We start from the raw sequence: 24,579 nt of genomic DNA, 5'->3' as shown, positions 1-24,579 counted from the left end.
ACTAATAATAATATTAAAAATAAATACATTTTTAAATATATATATATATAATTTCATTTATAAAACTAATATTACATTTAACTTATGTAATCATTGAAAAAACATTGTGATAAAAGCTCAGATCAATCTTAGCTTTATATTTATTTTTTTGCCTAAAGCTAATAAGTGAGTGAGTGAGTGAGTGATGAGAGAGAGAGAGAGAGAGAGAGAGAGAGAGAGAGAGAGAGAGAGAGAGAGAGAGAGAGAGAGAGAGTACATTTACCTGGTTMATATTATTTATGTATGCAATAGATGTAAAGATATCAAGTTAAGTAACACACACACACACACTGAACCTCAACTAGACTTAACAAAAAATAATTTTTAACATTATATTTTATACATGCATTTACCCTCAAAACATACTAATCCTTGATTGACCTTGATACAAATCCATACCTTCTATATTAATAGTATATATATAACATGTATATTTAGAAAAAAATTATTAATAATTTTTTATTGGGTTAAATAAACTCATTTATCAAGTAATTTAATAGGTATACACTGTATAAACCCTTAAATGTTTTTAAAATAAATAAATATTTACATTAAAAATGTCTAAATATTTGCTTCTTTACCACAAATATTGTTATTAAATTCAATAGTCTTACAAATAAATTCACTTTTTATTAAGAGTATGACATTCAATGCACTTTCACTGAGACTATTAACCTTATTAAACATAATTTAAAATATTTATTGAGAGGAGTCTCTCTTTCTTTCTCGACTCTAATAATATTTAAAAATATATAGTAATAATAGAGATTATAAGATAATTATAAAATTTATATTCTTATACAGTTGTAATTAATAACAATATTTTATAAAATTAATTTATTTTTAAAAAAAATATCTATTAAACAATTAGACATAATTATAATACAGTATTATGTTTCAGAAAAACTTTATTATATTTATTAATTGATAAAAAATATATTATTTAAAATACAGTACAGTTGACCTCTGCGACCATTGACCATCATATTTAGTGATACCAATATTAGTCAACAAAACAAAATTCAAATTAATTATAATTATAAATAATGTCAATGACTTGGTTTTTATAGATAACAGTAATCCCARAGCCTTGGACTATATATCAAGAGCCACAATACCGATGAGTTGAACCATTCGGTTAGAGTTAGAGTCGGCCAMCGGTTCGCCGATCGGAGGATAGACTGAAAAATGATTCCTTACTATAATTCATAATAATAAACAAAAATTAGTTAATTAATTATATATATTGTTTTCAATAGACTTTTGTCAAATTTTAAATAATAATCATATATTTTAAAATAATTTATAATCTCAGCAATAATTGTTAGATTAGCTAAAATCAAATAATTTATAAAAGTTTATTTGTATCTTTTAAATAGATAATTACCGTAATCACTTTGATAAAAATTAAAATATATTTATACAGAAAAACAAGTTATACATAAAATACTGTATATAAATAAATATAGAAATATTATATAAATATTAACAAAGTTTAATAGTTTACTAATAATACTGTACTAAATAATAATTGCTATAAATTGTTAAGTTTAAGGTACAGTATATAGTATTTTATACTAAATAAATAAATATCAGTACTTACTATTGTAGTATATATTGCCATGGTTAATTATTACATTAATTGTAAACTATCTGGTTTCAATTTTAACATAAACATCTTGCGGTTCAACAAATATTATCCACGGTTTATAGCGTATGGGAACCGGCGTACGTGCGGTTGGGATGAACCGGTATTTGCGAACCAACTGTGCGACCGCCAGTTTTATTTCAATGAGCGCCAGTCGTTGTCCCAAACATTGTCGAGGACCGGCACTAAACGGTAGATAAGTATAGGGAATTATATTTGTTTTATTTGCCGGCAGAAATCTATCCGGATTGAATCGATAGGGATCGGGATAGTATTGTTCCGATAGATGTATGCCATAGACCGGTATCTCAATTTGTTGTCCCCGTTCAATAGTTATACCAGTATTACCTAAACGATAGTCACGTTTTGGGTATCGTTGTATTACCAATGTTGTTGGATGTAGTCTAAATGTTTCGCTGACCACTGCATCCAAATATGACAGTTCCCATAACTTATCGCAACTGATGTCCTCTTTATCGACAGTATATGCGGTTAACTCGTCGTATAGTTTTTGTTGGACGTCCTGATTAAGTGTTAGCTCATACAAGCAAAACGTTAACATTGTTGCCGGTCCCTCATAACCACCCACCACTAACATCAAACTGTTTGCTATTATCTCAACAGTTGTAAGCAATTTGTCATTAGTTTCGGGTTTAGTGTTGGCGTTATTTTTATAGTCTAAAGTTATAGTAAAAAAATAATTTRTAAAAGATTTTTAATGGTAGAAAACATTTAAAAACATCAATAATAAAATAACATCTATTTATACCTAAATAATTGTGACCATTTATTTGTGTATCCGATGAACCCGTCATTATTAACAACTCAGCCATACAAACATTTTTATTACTTAAACTATCATTTTTTCTTAAATTAGCTGACAATTTATTTAAACAATTGCAAAGATAGGTTATAATGGGATCATTGATTAGATTTGATATTATATTAACTACTGATTTTGGTAATAAATAAATAAATATATTTCTCAAATGAAATTTATTTAATAAACTTCTGGCATAACGAATAAACTCTATTTCCGTTTCGCGTAAGTCATAGACATTAAGTTTACAGCCGAGAGCACAGGTATGTATGACATCCAATGAGTATCTGCCAGACATTTCACTGACATCGATCTCACCACTACCCGAATCCATGTGATCTAAATGTTTGGTTAAGTCATTGACGCACCGGTCAATTATGGGATATATGTGACTGAGTTTGCCCGATGAAAATAATGGACTTATCAATTTTCGGTAACGATGCCAGTGGTCATCATTGCTTAGAAATGGACTCTTATATGAAAACGGATCGGTAAACACTTGTACTGTTTTGTCAGTAAATACGTCAAAGTGCTTAATGAGTATATCTTTGATGAGCTCCGGGTCGGCCACACGTAGTACCGGTTTTGTACCGATATATATACTATAATATATATTTATCATTTAAAAGATTAGTCCAAATAATTTTGTTATTAAGTTTCATATATATTATAATACCCATAAATTTTGCCAAATTTTTTGAACCATTTTAGCTCCTGTATAGGTTGAGGTCCTAATATTAAAGCCAATAGATTACCGTAAATGGGTATTGGTTTGGGTCCAACAATACCACGTTTAGACCAATAATTATAATCACTATATTAATGATGGAATAAACAATGTTTAATATTAAATAAATATATTTTAATTCAATATATAGTCAAATAATTAATAATWYATACTTATTAAGTTTAATATAAATTATTACTAATATAATCACTAATAATAGTATTAAAAATAAATACATTTTATAAATATWTRTMTAAACTTTTATTTATAAAACTAATATTACATTTAACTTATGTAATCATTGCAAACATTGTGATAAAAGCTCAGATGAATCTTAGATTTATATTTATTTTTGCCAAAAGCTAATGAGTGAATGAGAGAGAGARAGAGAGAGAGAGAGAGAGAGAGAGAGAGAGAGAGTACATTTACCTGGTTCATATTATTTATGTATCCAATAGATGTAAAGATATCAAGTTAAATAACACACACACACACACACACCCTGAACCTCAACTAGAAATAACAAAAAATAATTTGTATTATATTTATACATGCACWAATACATTMACTTTTTATTATGTGAATAACATTTARTGCACTTTCACTGAGACTATTAACCTTAATCTAACAATAATTTAAAATATTTATTGATARGAGTAAATAATATGAACCAGGTAAATRTACTCWCTCWCTCTCTCTCTCTCTCTCTCTCTCTCTCTCTCTCTCTCTTTCTTTCTCTTTAATAATAACTCTAAWAATGTTTTTWAAAATAAATTCTAAAATTTTAATTAATATGTAATTTATTTCAATTTTAATTAMTTGTATGTTTAGTCYAACATATAATAGTTGACWAMATTAGAATGTGTAAGTTTTTTTTAAAATTTAGTAAATAAATATTTTGCTAATTATTTTAATTTTTTTATAATTAATTATTAATTTTATTTAGTATTATTMAACATTTTTAGTTCTGTACAATACAATAATATCTAATACAGTATATATTTTTAATAATATTATAATAGTTAATATTTCATAATATTGTATAACATTATTAAAATAAAAAATTAATATCAACTAATYTGATACATACTAATATAMYATTATTTAGAGTTAATTAAAAATATATAGTAATAATAGAGATTCTAAGATAATTATAAAATTTATATTCAATTAGTCAATAAAACAAAATGCAAAGTAATTAAAAATATAAATTATAAATAATGTCAATGACTTGGTTTTTATAGATAACGGTAATCCCAAAGCCTTGGACTATATATCAAGAGCCACAATACCGATGAGTTGAACCATTCGGTTAGAGTTAGAGTCGGCCACCGGTTCGCCGATCGGAGGATATGCTGAAAGATGATTCCGTACTATAATTGATAATTATAAACAAAAATTAGTTAATTATATATATATATATATATATATATGACATACAGTTCTGTAAAATCAATTGAATTGTTTTGAATATTTTTTTGCCAAACGAGACATCAGATAATACTATATAACGTCTCTTCAGTCTCTTAATTGATATGATAACTGTCTTCATCTTTGTGTCACTAATTTATGTCTTTAACTAATAACTGATTTGGATCTCAATTACTAATCAAATAAGTTTCAAAAGTGTTGTCAGGAAATGAAATTTATATCTAAATATTTTTTTCAGATACAGCTCTCGACACAAACTCTGAATACAATTTGTTTGTTGAGATTCTTCGTTAAGACCAATGACTTGTTTTTTTTGGTCACAATTACGCCATAACTTAAACGACACGATATATTAWCTGTAGTTATATTAAAATAATATYAATAATAGTTACATAAATAATTATAACTTACTAATTATTAATTTAATWATATATATATATATATATATATATATATATATATATATATATATATATATATATATTAGACAAATTATTTAAATATTCAGAAAACAAACAATTAATAGAAAACAAAATTATTGTTTTTTCAATTTATTTTMTAATATTTTCTATGTAACAAATAATTGACGTTTTATTAAATAAATATATATTAATGTAAAATATTTTATTACATACTTTAATGGTTTAGTTAGGGTGGGGTTAGACTAATGTTTTTATTGGTTAGTTGTGATGTAATACTGTATTATGACAACTAATACAGTGATGTACGGTATATACAGTACAGTAGTAATATTTGTAGGATTGTCTAACAATTTAAATATCATTGTATCTAAAAATCTATAACTTGTATAAATTTACTATTAATAKACAGTATATTATATCAAATTATATATTAGAAATAATTTATAACAATACTTTAATTTATAAAATTTAATAAATTATTGTATAAAAAATGATAAATTTTTCTTAACATTGGTAACAATAAACTGGATCTATTTATTAATAATTAAATAATTATAATAATTTTTTTATATAGCATTGTATTAACAGATTTTATCGTTTACTTGTAAAACGTAAGTTTGACTGATTGTTGGACTATCGCCAACCTCTTCTTCATCATAGCATTTGTGGTTGAAATCTACATTATATTCCTCTTTAGTCATCACTGTTGAGTCTGTTGTCTGGTATACTAACTTCGTTGTTGTTGTTGTTYGTCTCGGATCTGRTCTTCAATTCGYARATTTTTAAAAAAAAATTGACACAAAATCTGATATATTTTGTTGTGATTCTCGTTAAGACTTCMGCCGATGACTGGCTTTTGTAATAATAATAATATTAATAATAATATTGTAATARTAGTTAAATAAAATTATAACTTAAWCTAATTAAATTAATATTTAACAAATTAAAATAGTTGTAAAATTTTTTCAATATWYAYTTACACAAAAAATATAATAATAAATTAACTAAACAAATTAKTGTTTTAAAAATTTGTTTTAACATCAAATAATTTCTATTTTTAAAGTTTTAAATAAATATTTATGTAATTTTATATTTAAAATATGATATTTTGCAATATATAAAAAAAACTGAATTTATATAACTTTCATATTGAAAAAAATTTATTTAATACATAATAGTAATATTGAAATATACAAACCTGTATTAAAAAATTATCAAAAATATAAATAACAAGTTTTTAGTTAACCATATTGAAAATGTTATCAAAAAAGTTATATATAATAAAGTAAATGTTTTAATTTTAGTAAATCAATATTAATATTATGTTGTTGTTGTTAATTTATATTTAATTATTTACTTATAAATTTTATTTAGTGTATTCAAAAATTGAAGTAATTAAATAATATAATTTTTTATATACTGTATTGTAGTTAATATTATACAATATTAAAATATAAAATAATAACAAATTTATATGATTTTTTATATAGTAGTTTTTATATAAAAAAAATAATTTTATTTAAAAATAAGTTATATATGCTATAAATTAAAATTTTTAGTAAATATATTTATTAATATAATAAATTGTGATTAAAAAAATAAGCTCCTATTGAATGAATTGTAGTGACCAGTGATGACAATGTGATAATTGATACACACATTTGACATAATGATCAGTCATGTGATTATAAGATGTGGCACTTTTGATGATTGAGACTTTAATTGTTGTTCAATTGGTTAAACCTAATCAATTCAATCCTATGGCCACTATCATCGGCAATATGGCCATTGCCTGCCATACGATTGCGATTACGATTGCGAACTATTTATTAATTTTTATAAAAAAATATATTAAGTGATTAAGAAAATACATGGTTGTAAAACTAATTTAAGTGTAATTTTTTAAAAATTCATTACAATATTGTACTTTAAAATAATTGTTAATTATATTATTGCAGTGTATTTTGTGTTAACTATAATATATTAATTGACATATTTTTTATACATTTGACAGTAAGTACAATATGTTATTTTATAATTTTTAATTTTATACTAAATTGATTTAATAATTTATCATTTTTTAGTTGTTTAACTAACATACATTACTTACATACATCTATTAAAATAATTATTACACACACACACACACACATTGTTAATTAATTGAAATTAAAATTTTATACTATTAATAACAAAATAATTTTCAAATATTAAAAATAATATAACATCTTTTTATAGTTAGCTAATATTTAGTTTTTAATAATTTTTTCAACATTTATAATAATAATTATTATAATTATGTGAATTAAAATTAGTAAATTTTTAATTAACAAAAAAAAATTTAATCACAATAATTTAATTTACATTTTCTAATGGCCCATCTACCAGTACGATAAATTATTGTACCGATTAATCTGACCATGGTCAATTCGGCACATGCAGTGCCCAGTATCTCAAATAATGCATCCATTTTGTAATAATGTTGAATATATCGACACAAAAATAATTAGATAATTTGTTATCCAATTTACAGTTAATTAACAATTAGTTTACACTATTGTCTTGTCTTGAATTTACTAAATCAATGAATGAGACACTTATTGTAATTAAATCTAATTAAATAATTAGATGTAATTCTAATTGATTACTATATAATAGTATGAATAATATAGTGTAATGTCTGTCAAAGTGTACGCTATGTCTAATACAGTGTGTGAACAGTGTCTGTCATGCGATGTCTGATGTCTGAGACTCCAACCAAACTGAAATCAATTTGTCATACGATATAATTCAACCAATCAGAGAGTGACTATTTGAAGGTTATATATTTTTTTCTTAACAGAAATATTATATACATATTACAAAATTGAACATAAATTGTTGCAATTAAATAAGTGATTTATTTGTAATATTTTTGTAATATACGTAATATTAACGTAACAAATAAAATCAAATATTATTTTTTACTTAAAATTATATTTTTTTAAACAACAAAAATTATTGATAAATTAATTGATAGTTTAATTACAATAATAATAATATTAATAATAGTTGGTTATAATTTTTTCAGTCAATAATTGAAAATAAAGTCCACAAAAATAATTATGTAATTTATTTAATTGATTAATATCTGATTGTAATACTTGAAACTGTGGCCACATTCGGGCCAATCGTAGGTAAACAATGCGAGTCCTAAATGAGTATTCATATGAATTATCAATTGAAATCTCTCTTAAATAATTGTCATCACATTATAATTAAATGTTTATATATATTGTATTTTAGAATAAATAAACTAAAATATTTTTAAATATTAAAATATTAATATAAAAAGATATATTTATAACAAATAGTGATATTTTACTGTATTATTACATTAACTCTATATTAAAAGCATTATAAATAAAGTAATTATTTTTGTGTTGATTACATAACTGGATATTAAAATTAATATACTTTTAATATAATTATAGAATAATCAGATTTTATGATTATAAATGTGTAAACATATGTAAAATTAGTTATTTTTTTGGAATTATCTATAATGCTTAATAAATTAAATAATATATATTTTTAAAAATTAATAATCAAAAAAATGCTTAACAGCCTTGGTCTTGAACTCACGTTTTAAATTTATTCAAACTTAATGTCTATCAAATGCTTCAGTAAAAAGTTATAAAAACTTTTTTTTAAATTATAATATTAATTTAAAGTTAAATATTTTGTTTTTCATTTTTACATAATTCCAAAATTACAATTGTTATAATAAATAATTTGAAAAATAATTGGATAATTAATAATAAAATATAAAAAATTATATTTTACTATATTTTTATATAGTTTATTGAATTAATTTTCAAATTAAAATAATTATATAATTATTTTTTATTGAATGATAATAAAAATAGGAAAATACATGATTATTAAAAGTAATAAGTATATAATGAATTATGAAAATTTTTCATAATATTTAAATAATTGATATTATATAATAAAGTAAATTTTCGTTAAACAATATTAATATTTTTTGTTGTTATTATTTAATAATAATTTCACAAATTTTATTTAGTGTATTAAACAATTGCAACAATTAAATAATATAAATCTTTTTTTAAAACTGTATAACAGTTAGTACTATACAATATTGTTAATACTAAATAATAATAAATTATATAAGTGTATTTTTAAAAAATAAATTATATTTAAAAATAAGTAATTTATGATATAAATTAAAATTATATATATATATATATAAATAAAATGTGATTAAAAAATAAGCTCAAATTGAATGAATTGTTGTGACCAGTGATGACAATGTGATAATTGATGCACACATTTGACATAATGACCAGTAATGTTATAATATGTGGCACTTTTGATGATTGAGACTTTAATTATTGTTCAATTGGTTAAACCTAATCAATTCAATCCTATGGCCACYATCATCGGCAATATGGCCATTGCCTGCCATACGATTGCGATTACGATTGCGAACTATTTATTAATTTTTTTAAAATATAGTGATTAAAAAATACATGTTTCATTATGTTGTAAAACTAATTTAAGTGTAATTTTAAAAAATTACATTACAATATTATACAGTATTGATACTGTACTTTAAAATAATTGTTTATTATATTATTGCAGTGTATTTTGTGTTAACTATAATATATTAATTGACATATTTTTTATACATTTGACAGTAAGTACAATATGTTATTTTATAATTTTTAATTTTATACTAAATTTATCATTTTTTTAGTTGTTTAACTAACACACATTACTTACATACATGTATTAAACCTATTAATATGCACACACATACATTGTTAATTAATTGAAATTAAAAATTTATACTATTAATAACAAAATAATTTTCAAATATTAAAAATAATATAACATTTTTTTTATAGTTAGCTAATATTTAGTTTTTAATAGTTTTTTTCAACATTTATATTAATAATTATTATGTGAATTAAAATTAGTAAATTTTTAATTAACAAAATAAAAGACAATAATTTAATTTACATACATTTTCTAATGGCCCATCTACCAGTACGATAAATTATTGTACCGATTAATCTGACCATGGTCAATTCGGCACATGCAGTGCCCAGTATCTCAAATAATGACTCCATTTTGTATTAATGTTGAATATATCGGCACAAAAATAATTAGATAATTTGTTATCCAATTTACAGTTAATTAACAATTAGTTTACACTATTGTCTTGTCTTGAATWTACTAAATCAATGAATAAGACAATTATATTATAATTAAATCTAATTAAATAATTAGATGTAATTCTAATTGATTACTATATAATAGTATGAATAATACAGTATATTGTAATGTCTGCCAATGTCTGTACGGTATGTGTGATATAGTGTGTGAACAGTGTCTGTCATACGATGTCTATCGTCTGAGTCTACAACTAAACTGAAATCTATTTGTCATATGATATAATTCAACCAATCAGAGAGTGACTATTTGAAGGTTATATATATATTTTTCTTAACAGTAATATTATATACATATTACAAAATTCAACATAAATTTGCGATTAAATAARTGATTTATTTGTAATATTTTTGTAATATACGTAATATTAACGTAACAAATAAAATCAAATATTATTTTTTACTTAAAATTATATTTTTTTTAAACAACAAAAATTATTGATAAATTAATTGATAGTTTAATTACAATAATAATAATATTAATAATAGTTGGTTATAATTTTTTCAGTCAATAATTGAAAATAAAGTCCACAAAAATAATTATGTAATTTATTTAATTGATTAATATCTGATTGTAATACTTGAAACTGCGGCCACATTCGGGCCAATCGTAGGTAAACAATGCGAGTCCTAAATGAGTATTCATATGAATTTTCAATGAAATTTCTCTTAAATAATTGTCATCACATCCTAATTAAATGTTTATATATATTGTATTTTAGAATAAATAAACTAAAATATTTTTAAATATTAAAATATTAATATAAAAAGATATATTTATAACAAATAGTGATATTTTACTGTATTATTACATTAACTCTATATTAAAAGCATTATAAATAAAGTAATTATTTTTGTGTTGATTACATAACTGGATATTAAAATTAATATACTTTTAATATAATTATAGAATAATCAGATTTTATGATTATAAATGTGTAAACATATGTAAAATTAGTTATTTTTTTGGAATTATCTATAATGCTTAATAAATTAAATAATAAATATTTTTAAAAATTAATAAACAAAAAAATGCTTAACAGCCTTGGTCTTGAACTCACGTTTTAAATGTATTCAAACTTAATGTCTATCAAATGCTTCAGTAAAAAGTTATAAAAACTTTTTTTTAAATTATAATATTAATTTAAAGTTAAATATTTTGTTTTTCATTTTTACATAATTCCAAAATTACAATTGTTATAATAAATAATTTGAAAAATAATTGGATAATTAATAATAAAATATAAAAAATTATATTTTACTATATTTTTATATAGTTTATTGAATTAATTTTCAAATTAAAATAATTATATAATTATTTTTTATTGAATGATAATAAAAATAGGAAAATACATGATTATTAAAAGTAATAAGTATATAATGAATTATGAAAATTTTTCATAATATTTAAATAATTGATATTTAATGCTAAATATAATTCAAAATATGTCAAATATATATATAACTATTTTTAAAATATATATTAAAAAATATTACATCTAAACTACTGTATAATGACTATATAAAAATGTAAAATTTAATAAAAAAACTTATAATTTCAATAAGTTTTTAATAAATGAAAAAATACAATAATATGTCAATAATATGATTCATACGACACCGGGAACTGTAGATTTGGTCTCAAAACGAATCAGTTTAACCTCTTCATTAGAAACGGCCTCCGATTGACTATTTGGTGTAATATCTGAAGGATTCACAACTAATTGATTTTTAATTAATAAAAATAAAAYATATATTAAATAATCATAATAAATTTAATATATATATATATATATATATATATATGTATATATATTAAACATACAAAATCGTGAAATTGATTTGATTGTCTCGAATAGACGGTTTGCAAATGAAATAGTAGACGCTATAAATTGTATTGTCTCTAAAGTATCCATTATTTTAACAATCAATTGATAGATAATTAAGGCAATGGTTATCAAAACTATTAGAACACCAGTTATTATGTTTAATCGGTTGTTAGCATAAGTGGCCACCAAATAGTAGATATCGGACTTTTTTAAACAATTTTTCTTAACTATAAATTATTATATTTTAGAAAAATATAATTAATTTGTTAATTTAGTAAATATAAAAACAATAATCTAAGTTAACATACAATTGTTATAAATCCATTTAATTACTTTGAATCCATTGTCACCGATTGCAGCCAATAGAGCTGTATTAACAAAACCAGATAAGGAATCGATTTCAAATAAAGCCATTTGACATAGAATTAGTATAACAATCACTAGGAGTACTATAACAATAATCGGCAAATACATCATCAGATTAGCGATGGCCACACATTGGCTGTCAGTTTGGTTACGAACTAATAAAAAATGATATTTAATAAGAAAATAATTAATATAAGTTGTTTGTCAATCAGATTGACACCAAAATAGACTCTATTGATCATTGAATGACATTATGAAATAAACCAAATTTATTTCCAAAAAAAACAAATAAAATTGTTTTTTTTATAAAAATTTATGTAATCAAAACTTAAAATAATTTTCTATTATAAATGATCAGTGGTCACTTTTTAATTTATATATAATTTATTTTTTAATAATATTAATTTATTTATAAAAATTATTTATACTAAATATATCATATTATATTGCTTAAAAACAATAATAAATAAAATAATTTTTACAAAATATACTAACAATTTAATTGATATTTAGATTATAATTAAAATCACTAACTTATGTATCTAACTCGGGACTCAAATTGTATCGCAATTAATTAATTAATTAATATATATATATATATTGTAAATAGTATATAGTAAATACATATATATAATATATATATATATATATATATATATATACTTATATATTATATTGTATATTAAAGTATGATTTAATGTTAAATCAATGCCGATACCAATGGAAAGCCATTTAAAAGAGTTATTATGATTGAGACACGAGTCAAAGATTGATTGTAATTATTACCAATTATTTTCATATAAATTAATAAACTAGTTAATAATTTTTGTTGTTGAAAATTTTATATCATATTTCTGAAAATATCAAATTTTACTAATAATAATAATTAACTTACAATATTTATGGGTCCACTTTATTATTTTCCAAACACGTTTTACAAATGATAGTAACAAATTTAAATAGAGAATTATCATTAATAAACCAACATTTGTTAAATAAGTCATTGTATCGATGAAAATGTCTAAAATCATATTGACAACTAAAACATAAAAGCAAAATATAAATTATGAATATTATCTATAAGTTGATTATTAACTAATATTTGTCAATATTTTTTTGAACGATAATAAATTGCATTAAATATCTATTACGGAATGACTAACTGAGCGCAAAAACGCGCGGAAAATGATGTCAAAACATGAAATCCTATTTTATAAAAATCATATCTGTTTGTTGTTTCAAATAATAATTGTGTTAAATTATTAGTGTAATACAACAAATTTTCTACTTTTTTTATTCAATATTATATATATATAATGATATATATATATATATTTAGTGACATCTTTAGTATAATAAATAATAATATTATAGTAATTTATTATTATTCTATATTTTTAAATAATTAAAAATTATTTAATTCATATTAAATACAATATATATATATATATTGTATTTAATATATAATTACCGGTATTTTTCAATTGAATAATATTCTACATGAATATAATGATGTCATAAAAGGTCTGTTTTTTAAATAATACTATAGTATTCATAAATAATGTTTCAGTAAAATTATGTGTAATGTACTGTATTTACAGTAAAAATTACTAATAGCTGTAAATTTGAAATTTATATTCTTTATTAAAGCTAAATATATTTATTTTTTCAAATGAAACACTAAATATAAAAATTAAAAGTTTTATACGAGTATTCTCTAATAGAGAATCTCTATATTGCTGTAAATGATATTACTTATGTATGAATATGTTTATATAATATATAAGTAATATTTAAGTAAAAACACATTAATTTAGATTATAATTCTAAACAAGAAAGTATTTTTTAATAAAATTTCATATAAAACTTAAATTTTTTTTTGTAAATTAATTAATTTTTAATAATAATCAATTGGTTTTTAATATAATTTTATTTAATTGAAATTTTTAATAATAAACTTCTTATAATAGTTAGCAATTTATTTTGTAAATAAAATATTATTATATTATACATTATATAATTAGTTAACACAATAAAAATATTTATTTGAAATCATTAATTTTCATGTCTTTTGATTTTAAATGTTTTCGTTTAAAATGTCTAATCATTTGTTTCTTTTCAACAAATTTCAAATCACAATCAATAGCCTCACAAATGACTGGCTTTTCGCCCGTATGTAACATTAAATGCATTTTCAATGATACTATTAATTAAAAAAATCATTATTAATATTAATAATAACTAATTATTAAAAATATTTAAGATTTTAATTTACATTTAGATTTTAGCCGCTTTTGACAGCTCTCATAGGGACAGACATGTTGTGAGACACAGGTATGAGTCAWATAATGTCGCTTCAGATGAGTTGTGTTACGGAATCGAGAATCACATCCCGGCCTATAATAAAGTCACAAAATTAAATACAACAATCAAATAAAGTCTATACAAAAAAATTTTRGTAGAAATATGACAAACCATTCACAACGATGTGGTTTTTCATTGGTGTGAATCGTATAATGAGATGTTAGACTAGACTTTGATCTAAATAACAATAATTAAAATTTAATTTAATAATTAATTTTTTTTTTTAAATAATTGGTGTGATTGTAATACTTGAAACTGCGGCCACATTCGGGCCAATCGCAGGTAAACAATGCGAGTCCTAAATGAGTATTCATATGAATTTTCAGTGAAGTATCTCTTAAATATTTGGCATCACATCCGGGCCTATGGTTTGATAAAAATTTTTGGTTTTAATCCTATAATTTGATTACTTTTATTCAAAAAGATAAGCAAATAATACATACCATTGGCAACAATATGGTTCATCACCCGTATGAATAAGTTTATGTTTTTCTAGATATTCAGTAGTAATAAACAAGTTTTTAAAAAAAAAAATTATAATCATATTACTGGTAAATTTACCGTACCGGTAATTTTACAATAACTGACCTAGTAGATTTTTTAATTTAAATTGTTTGCCGCATCCGTTCCAATCACAGATAAATTTAATATCATTTTTATTGTGTGACCACATCTTATGATTACTAAACAAAATAATATAATATAAATATTTTTTAAAAAATTATATTAACAAACAAATAATGTATTATCAGCTAAAAAGTCTCACTTAAGTTCCCCTAACGTATAGAAACTCCAATTACAGTCCGGATATTCATCGATACATTTAAATTGTTTTTCACCGAAATGTCGATTCCTATAATTATATCGCATTTATTATTACATATTATGTTTATTGAGTGCATACTGTGGACAGACAAACCTGTGAACCAATAGTTTACTATATTTATCAAAACAAAGTCCACAGTTATTGTAATTGCATCGAAACATTTGCTTTTCCMGATCGTATAGTTGCCGATGATTGGGACGGATATGATTAGTCAATTGTTTTTGTGTCCAAAACATTTGATGACATTCAACACAATTCATTGGAGTCTTAGTTAAGTGAAGTTTTTTCACATGACTTTCCATCTTATCTTTGACGGCACACTTGAAGTCACAATAATTATAATTACAAATATAACGAATGATTTTGTTTGTATTGCAGTGTCTGACCATTGAATAGTCTTTTTTTTAAAAAAAATTATAAAATTATTATTAGAAAGATATCTTAAAATTTTATTTATCATTTTTAATACTTGTGTTAAATTCATTTTTAATAAATAATTTATTTGGTATAAAATTATTTAACTTATCGCTTGTGGTCTCAATTATCTCATAACAACAATTTATGTCTTTATGTTTGTAAGCCTTATGTAAATCTTATGAAATTAAAAAATTAATTTTATTAATCATATAATAAATTAAATGTTACTTTTTTTWAAAAATAATTCAAACCTAAATCAAATTTAATGGCAAACTTCTCATTACATGCTATCCAATCACATTGAAACTCTTGTAGCGGTATATGAACACCCAATTGATGGTTTCTATAGTTGATTACCAATTAAATAATATAATTATCTATAAGATAAAGTATGTCCTCATATATATACCTGAGCTCACTGGCCGTATAGAAAGTCCACTGACACTCGAGATAAGTGTCGGAACATTTAAATTGTTTAACACCCAAATGTCTGCTCTGTTATAATAAATATTAGAAAAATACAAAACTTTATTATCACAAAACTGATCCTAAAGTCATTACCTTATGATTTGTTAATAAACTCATTTTCTTGAACTGTAAGACGCATCCATTGATACCGCAAACAAACTTATTGGTCGACCGATCAAACAGGTCTCTGTGCTGTCGTTTGATGTGATTCGCCAGTTGTTGTTGACCACAACAGTTGTCCGCATCGATCGCAACGGACAGGTGTCCGCTTTATATGACACGTCTGGACATGTCTTTTCATCTTTGGTTCGGTCATACACTGGAAGTCGCAGTCCTTAAAGTTACAGACAAATCGTTTAACAGATGAAAACTTCTTCGTCCGCGTTTTGACCATTGAATAGGCTGTCATTAAATGTATAACGTATTCATATAGTAATCAGCGGTAAATTAAAACAAACCTTCATTTAAATCGTTGGTAATATAAATAGAGTTATCGATGTCTTCATCGGTGTTGAGATCATCTTTGTCTCCAAAGTCTACATTACTTTTCGCTTTAGTCTTCAGTATTTTTGGTCTCTTGTTTGCCATAATATCAGTCATCTCTTCGACAGTCTTATGTGTTTCACTGACTCGGATCTGATCTTCAATTAGCAAATTTTCTTCAAACTCTCGACACAAACTCTGATACTGATTGTTGAGATGCGTTAAGACGTCTGCCGATGACCGGGTTTTGTCACAATTACACCAATCGTGCCATTCATTCGTGTAATTTCTAAACTGATCCAACAGTTGTCGCATTTTGATGGCCAACAAAATCTGTCGGCAAAGTCGCTGATTTTCGGCGGATAACTCGTCAAAAATATCGACGACATCAATGAGACAACCGCTTCGGGACGACATTGTTGTGATGATCATCAACAACAACAACAACAATAAGTTGAACCACCACTTGATTATCACCCAAACAACTTGTGTCCACCAAAAAATAAATCGTTGATTTAACTTATGAAGCAATCATTGCGTCAATCGATTGAAAAAAATAAACAAACATTTGTTTACAAAACTTTTTTTTTATACTATAATTCATAGAAAACGTTACAATAGTTAATAACTACAGTATTATGTAGTTATAGTTAATTATAGTTATTATTACTATTTAATTACTAATATTTATTTAGTAATTTAATTTTTTTAAAAATTAATGTTTTATAATATGTAGTAATACTGTAAATGAATAATAATAATATTAATAAATATTTAAAAATTACTTTCAAATTAAATAACATCAAAAAAGTTATTTAAAAAAATAGTTAATCTAAATATATTAATTGTATGAAATTATTAATAAATCAATAATTTGGTACAAAACACAAAAGTATATAATTTATTGAAACATCAAATTGAATGACAATTTTTTTTGTTTTTTTTTAATTTTATCAATTAATTACTTTCTAATTGATCCAAAAAAATTTTGTGACACTAATAATAACGACAATAGGATTGATTGAGACACACATAGAGGATAAGGGATGTTAAAAGTTTGACGCACTGGTAGTACTAAGCGGTTGGTTAACATCGCCTGCGATGTTGGTGTCCAACACTGACAGCTGATCTTCTTCTGCTTCTTCTACTACTACTTCAACACCGACTTTGCCATCAATTTCTGATAGTTTTTCCCGATTAAACTGACTATCACTAGACTCCGGGTTAATGGCCGTCGCCGCTGTCAATAGTGTGGGTGTGTATCGTAACTTTTGCAGCTCCTGTAGCTGATTGATCAGTATGTCCTGACGTTCGAGAAATTCATCCAAATCGCGATTGGGATTTACAAACGACTGCCGATATATTGGCAAATATAGCATGAATTTCATACGTCTGGACAAACCCATCAACGAATCGCGAAATGCCAGTTCCATGAGCTCATAGCGATAGGGTATGATCTCTCTGTCCACTGGCCGGTCGTCAAAGTAGAAGGTAAACTCCTGGCACCAGGGCTTCTGTCGATCGGCTATCAGGTCATAGTAGACATGTATTTCGCCGTAGTGTACGACCAGATTGGGTAGCCATTCGGCAAATACACCGGTGCCGAACACATTGAATCTCATACGCCATCGTTCGGTGCCGTCGTGTGCGGTCCGCATAAACTTTGGATGTTTTGTATCGATAATTGTCACATAAAAGTTGAAGCCATTGTGTGTAATGCGCCTATAGTTGTGTAGCTCTTGTATCTCAACGCATCGGGTCTGCTGTTTGCCATCGACACCGGTTTCGAAACCCCAGTAGGGCTTTGATCGTCGACTGTATGACCAGTTTCCCGATCGGCTCTTAAGCACCATATCTTTTGATTGAATACTATTTTTGATTGTAATTTAATTGATGATTAATTAAAATAAACTAAACTAAAAATAACTAATTAATTGATTTAATGATTGATTGATTGGTTTGATTAACGAAACTATTAAATAAATTTTATGGATATATTTTTCTGTTGAAATTAAATTGTTTGACTTATTATTTTAAATTTGAATTTTTTATATAAAGTAAATGTGTTTGCAATATGCAAATGCAAACAATGTAAAATTTTTTATTAATTATACTGTATTTTAACTAATTATAACTAAATATAAATAATATTAACTAATATTAGTGTTAATTTTTTTTAATAATAACAATCAATTGATAATAATTATTATTATACAGTACTATACAGTACTATACAGTAGTGATAGCGCGCGTGTAATTGATTTCACGTGCGATATAACTGTAACATTGAATACAAAGTTTGAATTTCAAACATAACTACAAAATAGAGAAAAACTGTTAAAAACTTTTTGATTAGTCATTCATTTCAACCGATTCTTTGTATGTCTTAAAACTCTTAACCATTAATTTCATTGAATTTTGTTTTTTTTTGTTTGTTTCAAAAGTTAATTGAATTAAACAAACAAAACACTTGTGTCCATCAAATACTCTTTGATTACTGATTGTTGATTCATTGACGACTGTGTTTGTGTCCCATCATAATCACCACATCGTTGATCATGGCCATTACCGTCATTGTCATCGTTGTTGTTGTTACGTCGGTAGTCAAACAGTAGGTGTTTCTAGTCTAAAGTCAATGGACACACACCTAATCAATCACACATACCGTACATATAATTTTCTCACAATTTATTATATAATTGATTACATATTTGTTTATTAATTATTTGATTTGTTGTCTAAATTTTTATAGCCATTTGTTTTGTGTTTATTTAATTGATTTCACATTTTTTTATATTACAAATTTATTTTTAATTTATTTTTAATTTAGTTTTTGTTTCTATTAATTTATTGTATTTTTTAATGTTATAATTTTATTTTGTTTAAATTATTTACTTTATAAATAATATGTGTAATACTGTAAATTACTAAACTATTAATGAATTAATATTATAGCATAAATACTAATTTTTTATATTTAAAAAAATAAATATTAATACATTATTCCAAGATTTTAATGTTTAATTAATTTCTATTAAATGATATATTTTTTTGTATAAAGTATTTATTTTTTTTAATATCGGTAATAAATTATTAAACTGTTAATGAATACAATACATACTATAGTTATAATAAATACTATTTTTTTATTTTTAATAAATAAATAAATAATATATTATTCCAAAATTTTAATGTAAAGATTAATGTTGATTACAGTATTTTATTTATCTATGAATTTTCTACGTTTTCATTTCATATATAAGTTATATATACTGTATATATAAACAACACAAACTAACTAACTGTCCGAAAAACTACCGATTCTTTGGGCTTTAATCGACAACTTTAAACTTTAACCCCTTTAAGCCACCGATGGTTGAGAACCTGTGGCATTGTTAGTCTTTTGCTGACTTTTTACAAACAAAAAAAAAACAATAAAATTCTACTAATTTTTAAAAATATTCACTAATTTCTGAATTGAAATAAACTAAAAGATAATTAATGTATACACACATCGAAATCAAAATCAGAATATTTATTCAAAAAAAAAAAAAAAAAAAAAAAAAAAAAAGATGTCAACGACTGGATTAATAGTCACCAAAACAAACAAAATCTATTATTTTGTAATAATAATTATTATTTGTTTAATTATTATATACAGTGTATATAGTTGTGTTATACGTATATTACCGGTGTTTTCAATGCAAATACGGTGTAAATATTGTTTATAGGAATGACTCGATTACTGAATCAGACACACAAAAACCATTTCGACCAGAAAGTCAAAGACTGGCAGCAAATCGGGATCCAGTAGTATAGGTGCTGTTGGTGTCTGTAATACAAAGTCCAATCTGCCCTCTAATGTTTGCGGTACGGGATATCAGATGCGATCGACGATTTAATTAGATATTTATATATTTAAAACACATTAAAACAAACATCAATCGTCTGTCCAATGTTTACGCCGCCGCCGCCGCCCATGCAATCGTCAAATGATAATATAAATATAATTATACTTAAAATAATAGGTAACAAATTTTACACTATTTAACAATTAATTAAATATATTTTTTGTGATAATTTTAGTAGTTATAGACTTTTATTTTTGTTTTGTTGCAATTGATTGTTGTGTGTATTGTGTTTGACTTTAAATGACACGACTGGATGTCTACAAGCGGTCAATTGGGTCTAAAAACAAAAAAAAAGTTTTATATTCAATATATAAATATGTTCAAAATAATAAGTGATGCATTAGATATACAATAAATTATACACTAATTTATAATTAATTAATTATTTTTTTTGTAATTATTTTAGTTATAATGGTAATGGTTTTTTATTATCATTTTAACTTTGATTTGTCTGATTTTTTGTGGCATACGTTGTATGACCCGCGTAAACATTTACCAAAGATCTATTGGGTCGAGAACTAGTAAATCCCAATATTATATTATTATTATAAAAAATTTATTTAAATATAGTCAACGAAAAGGTAAAATGCATTGTTAAAAAACTGTCTCATTTTGTGCTAAACCAAAACAATAGCAGACGCATCACAAGTACATAGATTACACTTAATATATACATACAATATAGACTCCGCTTTTAAGCATTAGACTTGATAATAATGCGCGCATATATATATACTACTGTACTGTTATATTGAAATTATTGGCGGTCATTATTGTTTTGGTTTAGCGCAGAGTGAGAGTTTTTTATACTGTATAACTTATATATAAAATATTTATTTATTATTTTGTTTTTTAYAATAAAAAAACAGTCGGATTCAAACAGTTTCACCAGAGGCTCACTATTATCAGAATTTCGGAAACTGAAGGATAACCAACGTATACAAAGTGAGATAAAATTAAAAATATTTGTCGATGAAAATGATGTCCAAAATTGGATAAGTTGTCACCAAAACAAAAAAAATTGTCGTTTTRTAATAATAATAATTTATTTAAAATTTATTTATATATATATATATTAAATATAGTTGTGGTTGACATCTATTAAAGATGTTTTCTCTGTAAATATGGAATTATAGTAGTTTATTGGTATTACCCGCAAAACATTTCGACCGGACAGACCAGTAGTATAGGACAGCGGTTCGGCAGTTGCACCGGTAAAGTCAAGATCGGCTAAATCATTGACCGAAAAAGTCAAAGACTGGTAGTAAATCGGGATCCAGTAGTACAGGTGCTGTTGGTGTTGGAAAGTCTAAGTCTAGTCTACCCTCCAATGTTGGCGATACGGGAAATCAGATGAGATCGACGATCTAATTCTTAATAAACTCGTCAAACAATAGGTATGTCTATAGTAGGCGTTATCAAATGATTATACGGTCCCTTATTTTAAAAACATAATTACTGGCTAAGATAAATAAAACAAAAAAATTATAATACACAAATTTAATAACTAATTTTATATACTATTAAATTACAAAAAATGCTTAATCAAAATAAGAGTAATTAAAAATCAAAAAATATGTAACAGTGTATTTGAGCTAGATTAAATATATTTTAATAAAACAATCAAAAATCACTATCTTGATACCCAATGATCTAGAGTTTATAATACATAAATTAAATAACCATTTTTATATAATATTAAATTAAATATACTAATTAATTAAAATAAATATGTAACAGTGTATTTGTATATTTGATAAAATATATTATAATAAACCATAAGCTTTTACAGTGCATTTTAATCAAAAGTAATAAGAAATCACTTGAATGATAACCGCTGGTCTATAGTATAAAGTCAATGGACACACACCTAATCAATCACACATACCGTACATATAATTTTCTCACAATTTATTATATAATTGATTACATATTTGTTTATTAATTATTTGATTTGTTGTCTAAATTTTTATAGCCATTTGTTTTGTGTTTATTTAATTGATTTCTCATTTTTTTTATATTACAAATTTATTTTTAATTTAGTTTTTATTTAGTTTTTGTTTCTATTAATTTATTGTATTTTTTAATGATATTTTTTTTGTTTAAATTTTTTACTTTATAAATAATATGTGTAATACTGTAAATTAGTAAACTGTTAATGAATTAATATTATACCATAAATACTAATTTTTTATATTAAAAAAAATAAATATTAATACATAATTTCTATTAAATGATATATTTTTTTCTATAAAAAATTTATTTTTTAAATATCGGTAATAAATTATTAAACTATTAATGAATACAATACATATTATCGTTATAATAAATATTTTTTTTATTTTTAATAAATAAATACAAATACATTATTCCAAGATTTTAATGTAAAAAAATTAATGTTTATTACAGTATTTTATTTATCTATGAATTTTCTACGTTTTCATTTCATATATATATATATATATACTGTATATATAAACAACACAAACTAACTAACTGTCCGAAATACTACCGATTCTCTGGGCTTTAATCGACGATTTTAAACTTTAACCCCTTTAAGCCACCGATGGTTGAGAACCTGAGGCATTGCTAGTCTTTTGCTGACTTCTGGTTCAAGCAGTTTGGAAATCAGATCTTTGCTGTCGTCACTGATTGGCAATTGTTGTAGTCTATAGTGTTTGGTCAGCTGTTTGGTGCGCAAGTGTTTGACGGTAAACGGCATTTTGGTGGTCAACATTACGTACAGTACAACACCCATTCCCCAACAGTCGTTCATCATAGCGTCAAACGGCTGTCCGCTGAGCAGTTCGGGCGATGCGTAACCAGTAGTACCGCACTGGGTTTCGGCTAACATACGATAACCGCTTTGTGCATTGAAACAGGTTCGGGCAAACCCAAAGTCGGTCAGTTTGGCCACTGTTTTCTGTTTGTTTAGCAAAATATTCTCGCATTTGATGTCCCGATGGGCTATTGCTTCGTTGTGTATATAGTCCAGTGCTTCGGACACTTGTCGATAGTAGCGTTTGGCTACCGGTTCTGTCAATGGCCGGCGATTAGCGTTAATCATATCCAACAAATCGCCGCCTTCGGCCAATTCCATGACTACAAATATACGATTACCGATCAACAGTATCTCATCCATACGGGGTATAAATCGATGCTTTAGTTTACGCATAATATAAAGTTCTCGCGGCAAGAATTTGCTTCTATAGTCTTCGGATACTTTTCTGGTGTCAATCACTTTGATGGCCACATCCTGTCCATTGTGTTGGCCTTTGTAGACATCGGCGTAGGCGCCAGAGTTTAGCGAGTATTTCTCAATAGTATAGCCCTTACGGTTCAATATATTTGACTCTTCGTCCGATAGTTTGACTAATTTTTTATCGCTCGGTATACTCATCAATAGGACAGGTCGTCGATTGGTATCAACACTACTATTGCTAATCAATTGACTTTTTATAAACACATATATAAATAAATAACAATTTGAATGATAATTGTGTTATACTGTCTGAACTGTAAAATCAAAATATTAATCACAATTTATTTTTAGTGTTTTATTTTTCTACTGTATTGTCTGAATTGAAT

General features: G+C 24.1%; 5 protein-coding genes across 5 annotated transcripts in view; all 5 read right to left on the bottom strand.

Annotated features, from left to right (window-relative positions):
• Positions 1-436, bottom strand: part of LOC128961119 (cytochrome P450 3A14-like) — a 5,633-nt gene extending 5,197 nt beyond the window's left edge. Inside the window, exon 1 of the mRNA XM_054307324.1 lies at positions 429-436. Coding sequence (XP_054163299.1) covers positions 429-436 — 8 coding nt within the window. The remainder of the gene's footprint in view (positions 1-428) is intronic.
• Positions 437-1,688: 1,252 nt separating this feature from the next.
• On the bottom strand, positions 1,689-3,799 carry LOC128961118 (cytochrome P450 3A11-like). The gene is made up of 4 exons (XM_054307323.1): positions 3,786-3,799; positions 3,184-3,321; positions 2,697-3,109; positions 1,689-2,365 (listed from the first exon to the last, which is right to left on the bottom strand). The coding sequence occupies exons 1-4, from the start codon at positions 3,797-3,799 to the stop codon at positions 1,689-1,691; spliced, it is 1,242 nt and encodes a 413-aa protein (XP_054163298.1).
• An 8,138-nt stretch (positions 3,800-11,937) lies between these two features.
• Positions 11,938-16,714, bottom strand: LOC128961117 (zinc finger protein 254-like). The gene is made up of 15 exons (XM_054307322.1): positions 16,691-16,714; positions 16,539-16,624; positions 16,381-16,472; positions 16,099-16,109; positions 15,806-16,032; positions 15,653-15,739; positions 15,475-15,569; positions 15,330-15,378; positions 15,136-15,249; positions 14,998-15,063; positions 14,798-14,919; positions 14,660-14,725; positions 12,465-12,677; positions 12,153-12,383; positions 11,938-12,047 (listed from the first exon to the last, which is right to left on the bottom strand). Exons 1-15 carry the CDS (start codon positions 16,712-16,714, stop codon positions 11,938-11,940), a joined length of 1,593 nt encoding a protein of 530 aa, XP_054163297.1.
• Positions 16,411-17,619, bottom strand: LOC128961365 (uncharacterized). Its single transcript, XM_054307597.1, has 4 exons — positions 17,056-17,619; positions 16,691-16,999; positions 16,539-16,624; positions 16,411-16,472 (listed from the first exon to the last, which is right to left on the bottom strand). Exons 1-2 carry the CDS (start codon positions 17,510-17,512, stop codon positions 16,773-16,775), a joined length of 684 nt encoding a protein of 227 aa, XP_054163572.1. The 5' UTR covers positions 17,513-17,619; the 3' UTR covers positions 16,411-16,472; positions 16,539-16,624; positions 16,691-16,772.
• A 5,875-nt stretch (positions 17,620-23,494) lies between these two features.
• LOC128961358 (testis-specific serine/threonine-protein kinase 2-like) lies at positions 23,495-24,447 on the bottom strand. Its single transcript, XM_054307590.1, has one exon. It carries the CDS (start codon positions 24,389-24,391, stop codon positions 23,531-23,533), a length of 861 nt encoding a protein of 286 aa, XP_054163565.1. The 5' UTR covers positions 24,392-24,447; the 3' UTR covers positions 23,495-23,530.
• Positions 24,448-24,579: the final 132 nt, after the last annotated feature.

The sequence above is a fragment of the Oppia nitens genome, unplaced genomic scaffold, assembly GCF_028296485.1.
Source record: "Oppia nitens isolate AA-2021 unplaced genomic scaffold, nextdenovo-longstitch-racon4-pilon3 scaffold5_pilon_pilon_pilon, whole genome shotgun sequence".
In the NCBI taxonomy this organism is placed as follows: Eukaryota; Metazoa; Arthropoda; class Arachnida; order Sarcoptiformes; family Oppiidae; genus Oppia; species Oppia nitens.
Note: the sequence above shows the minus strand (reverse complement) of the source record. Positions and strands in the feature narration are given on the sequence as shown.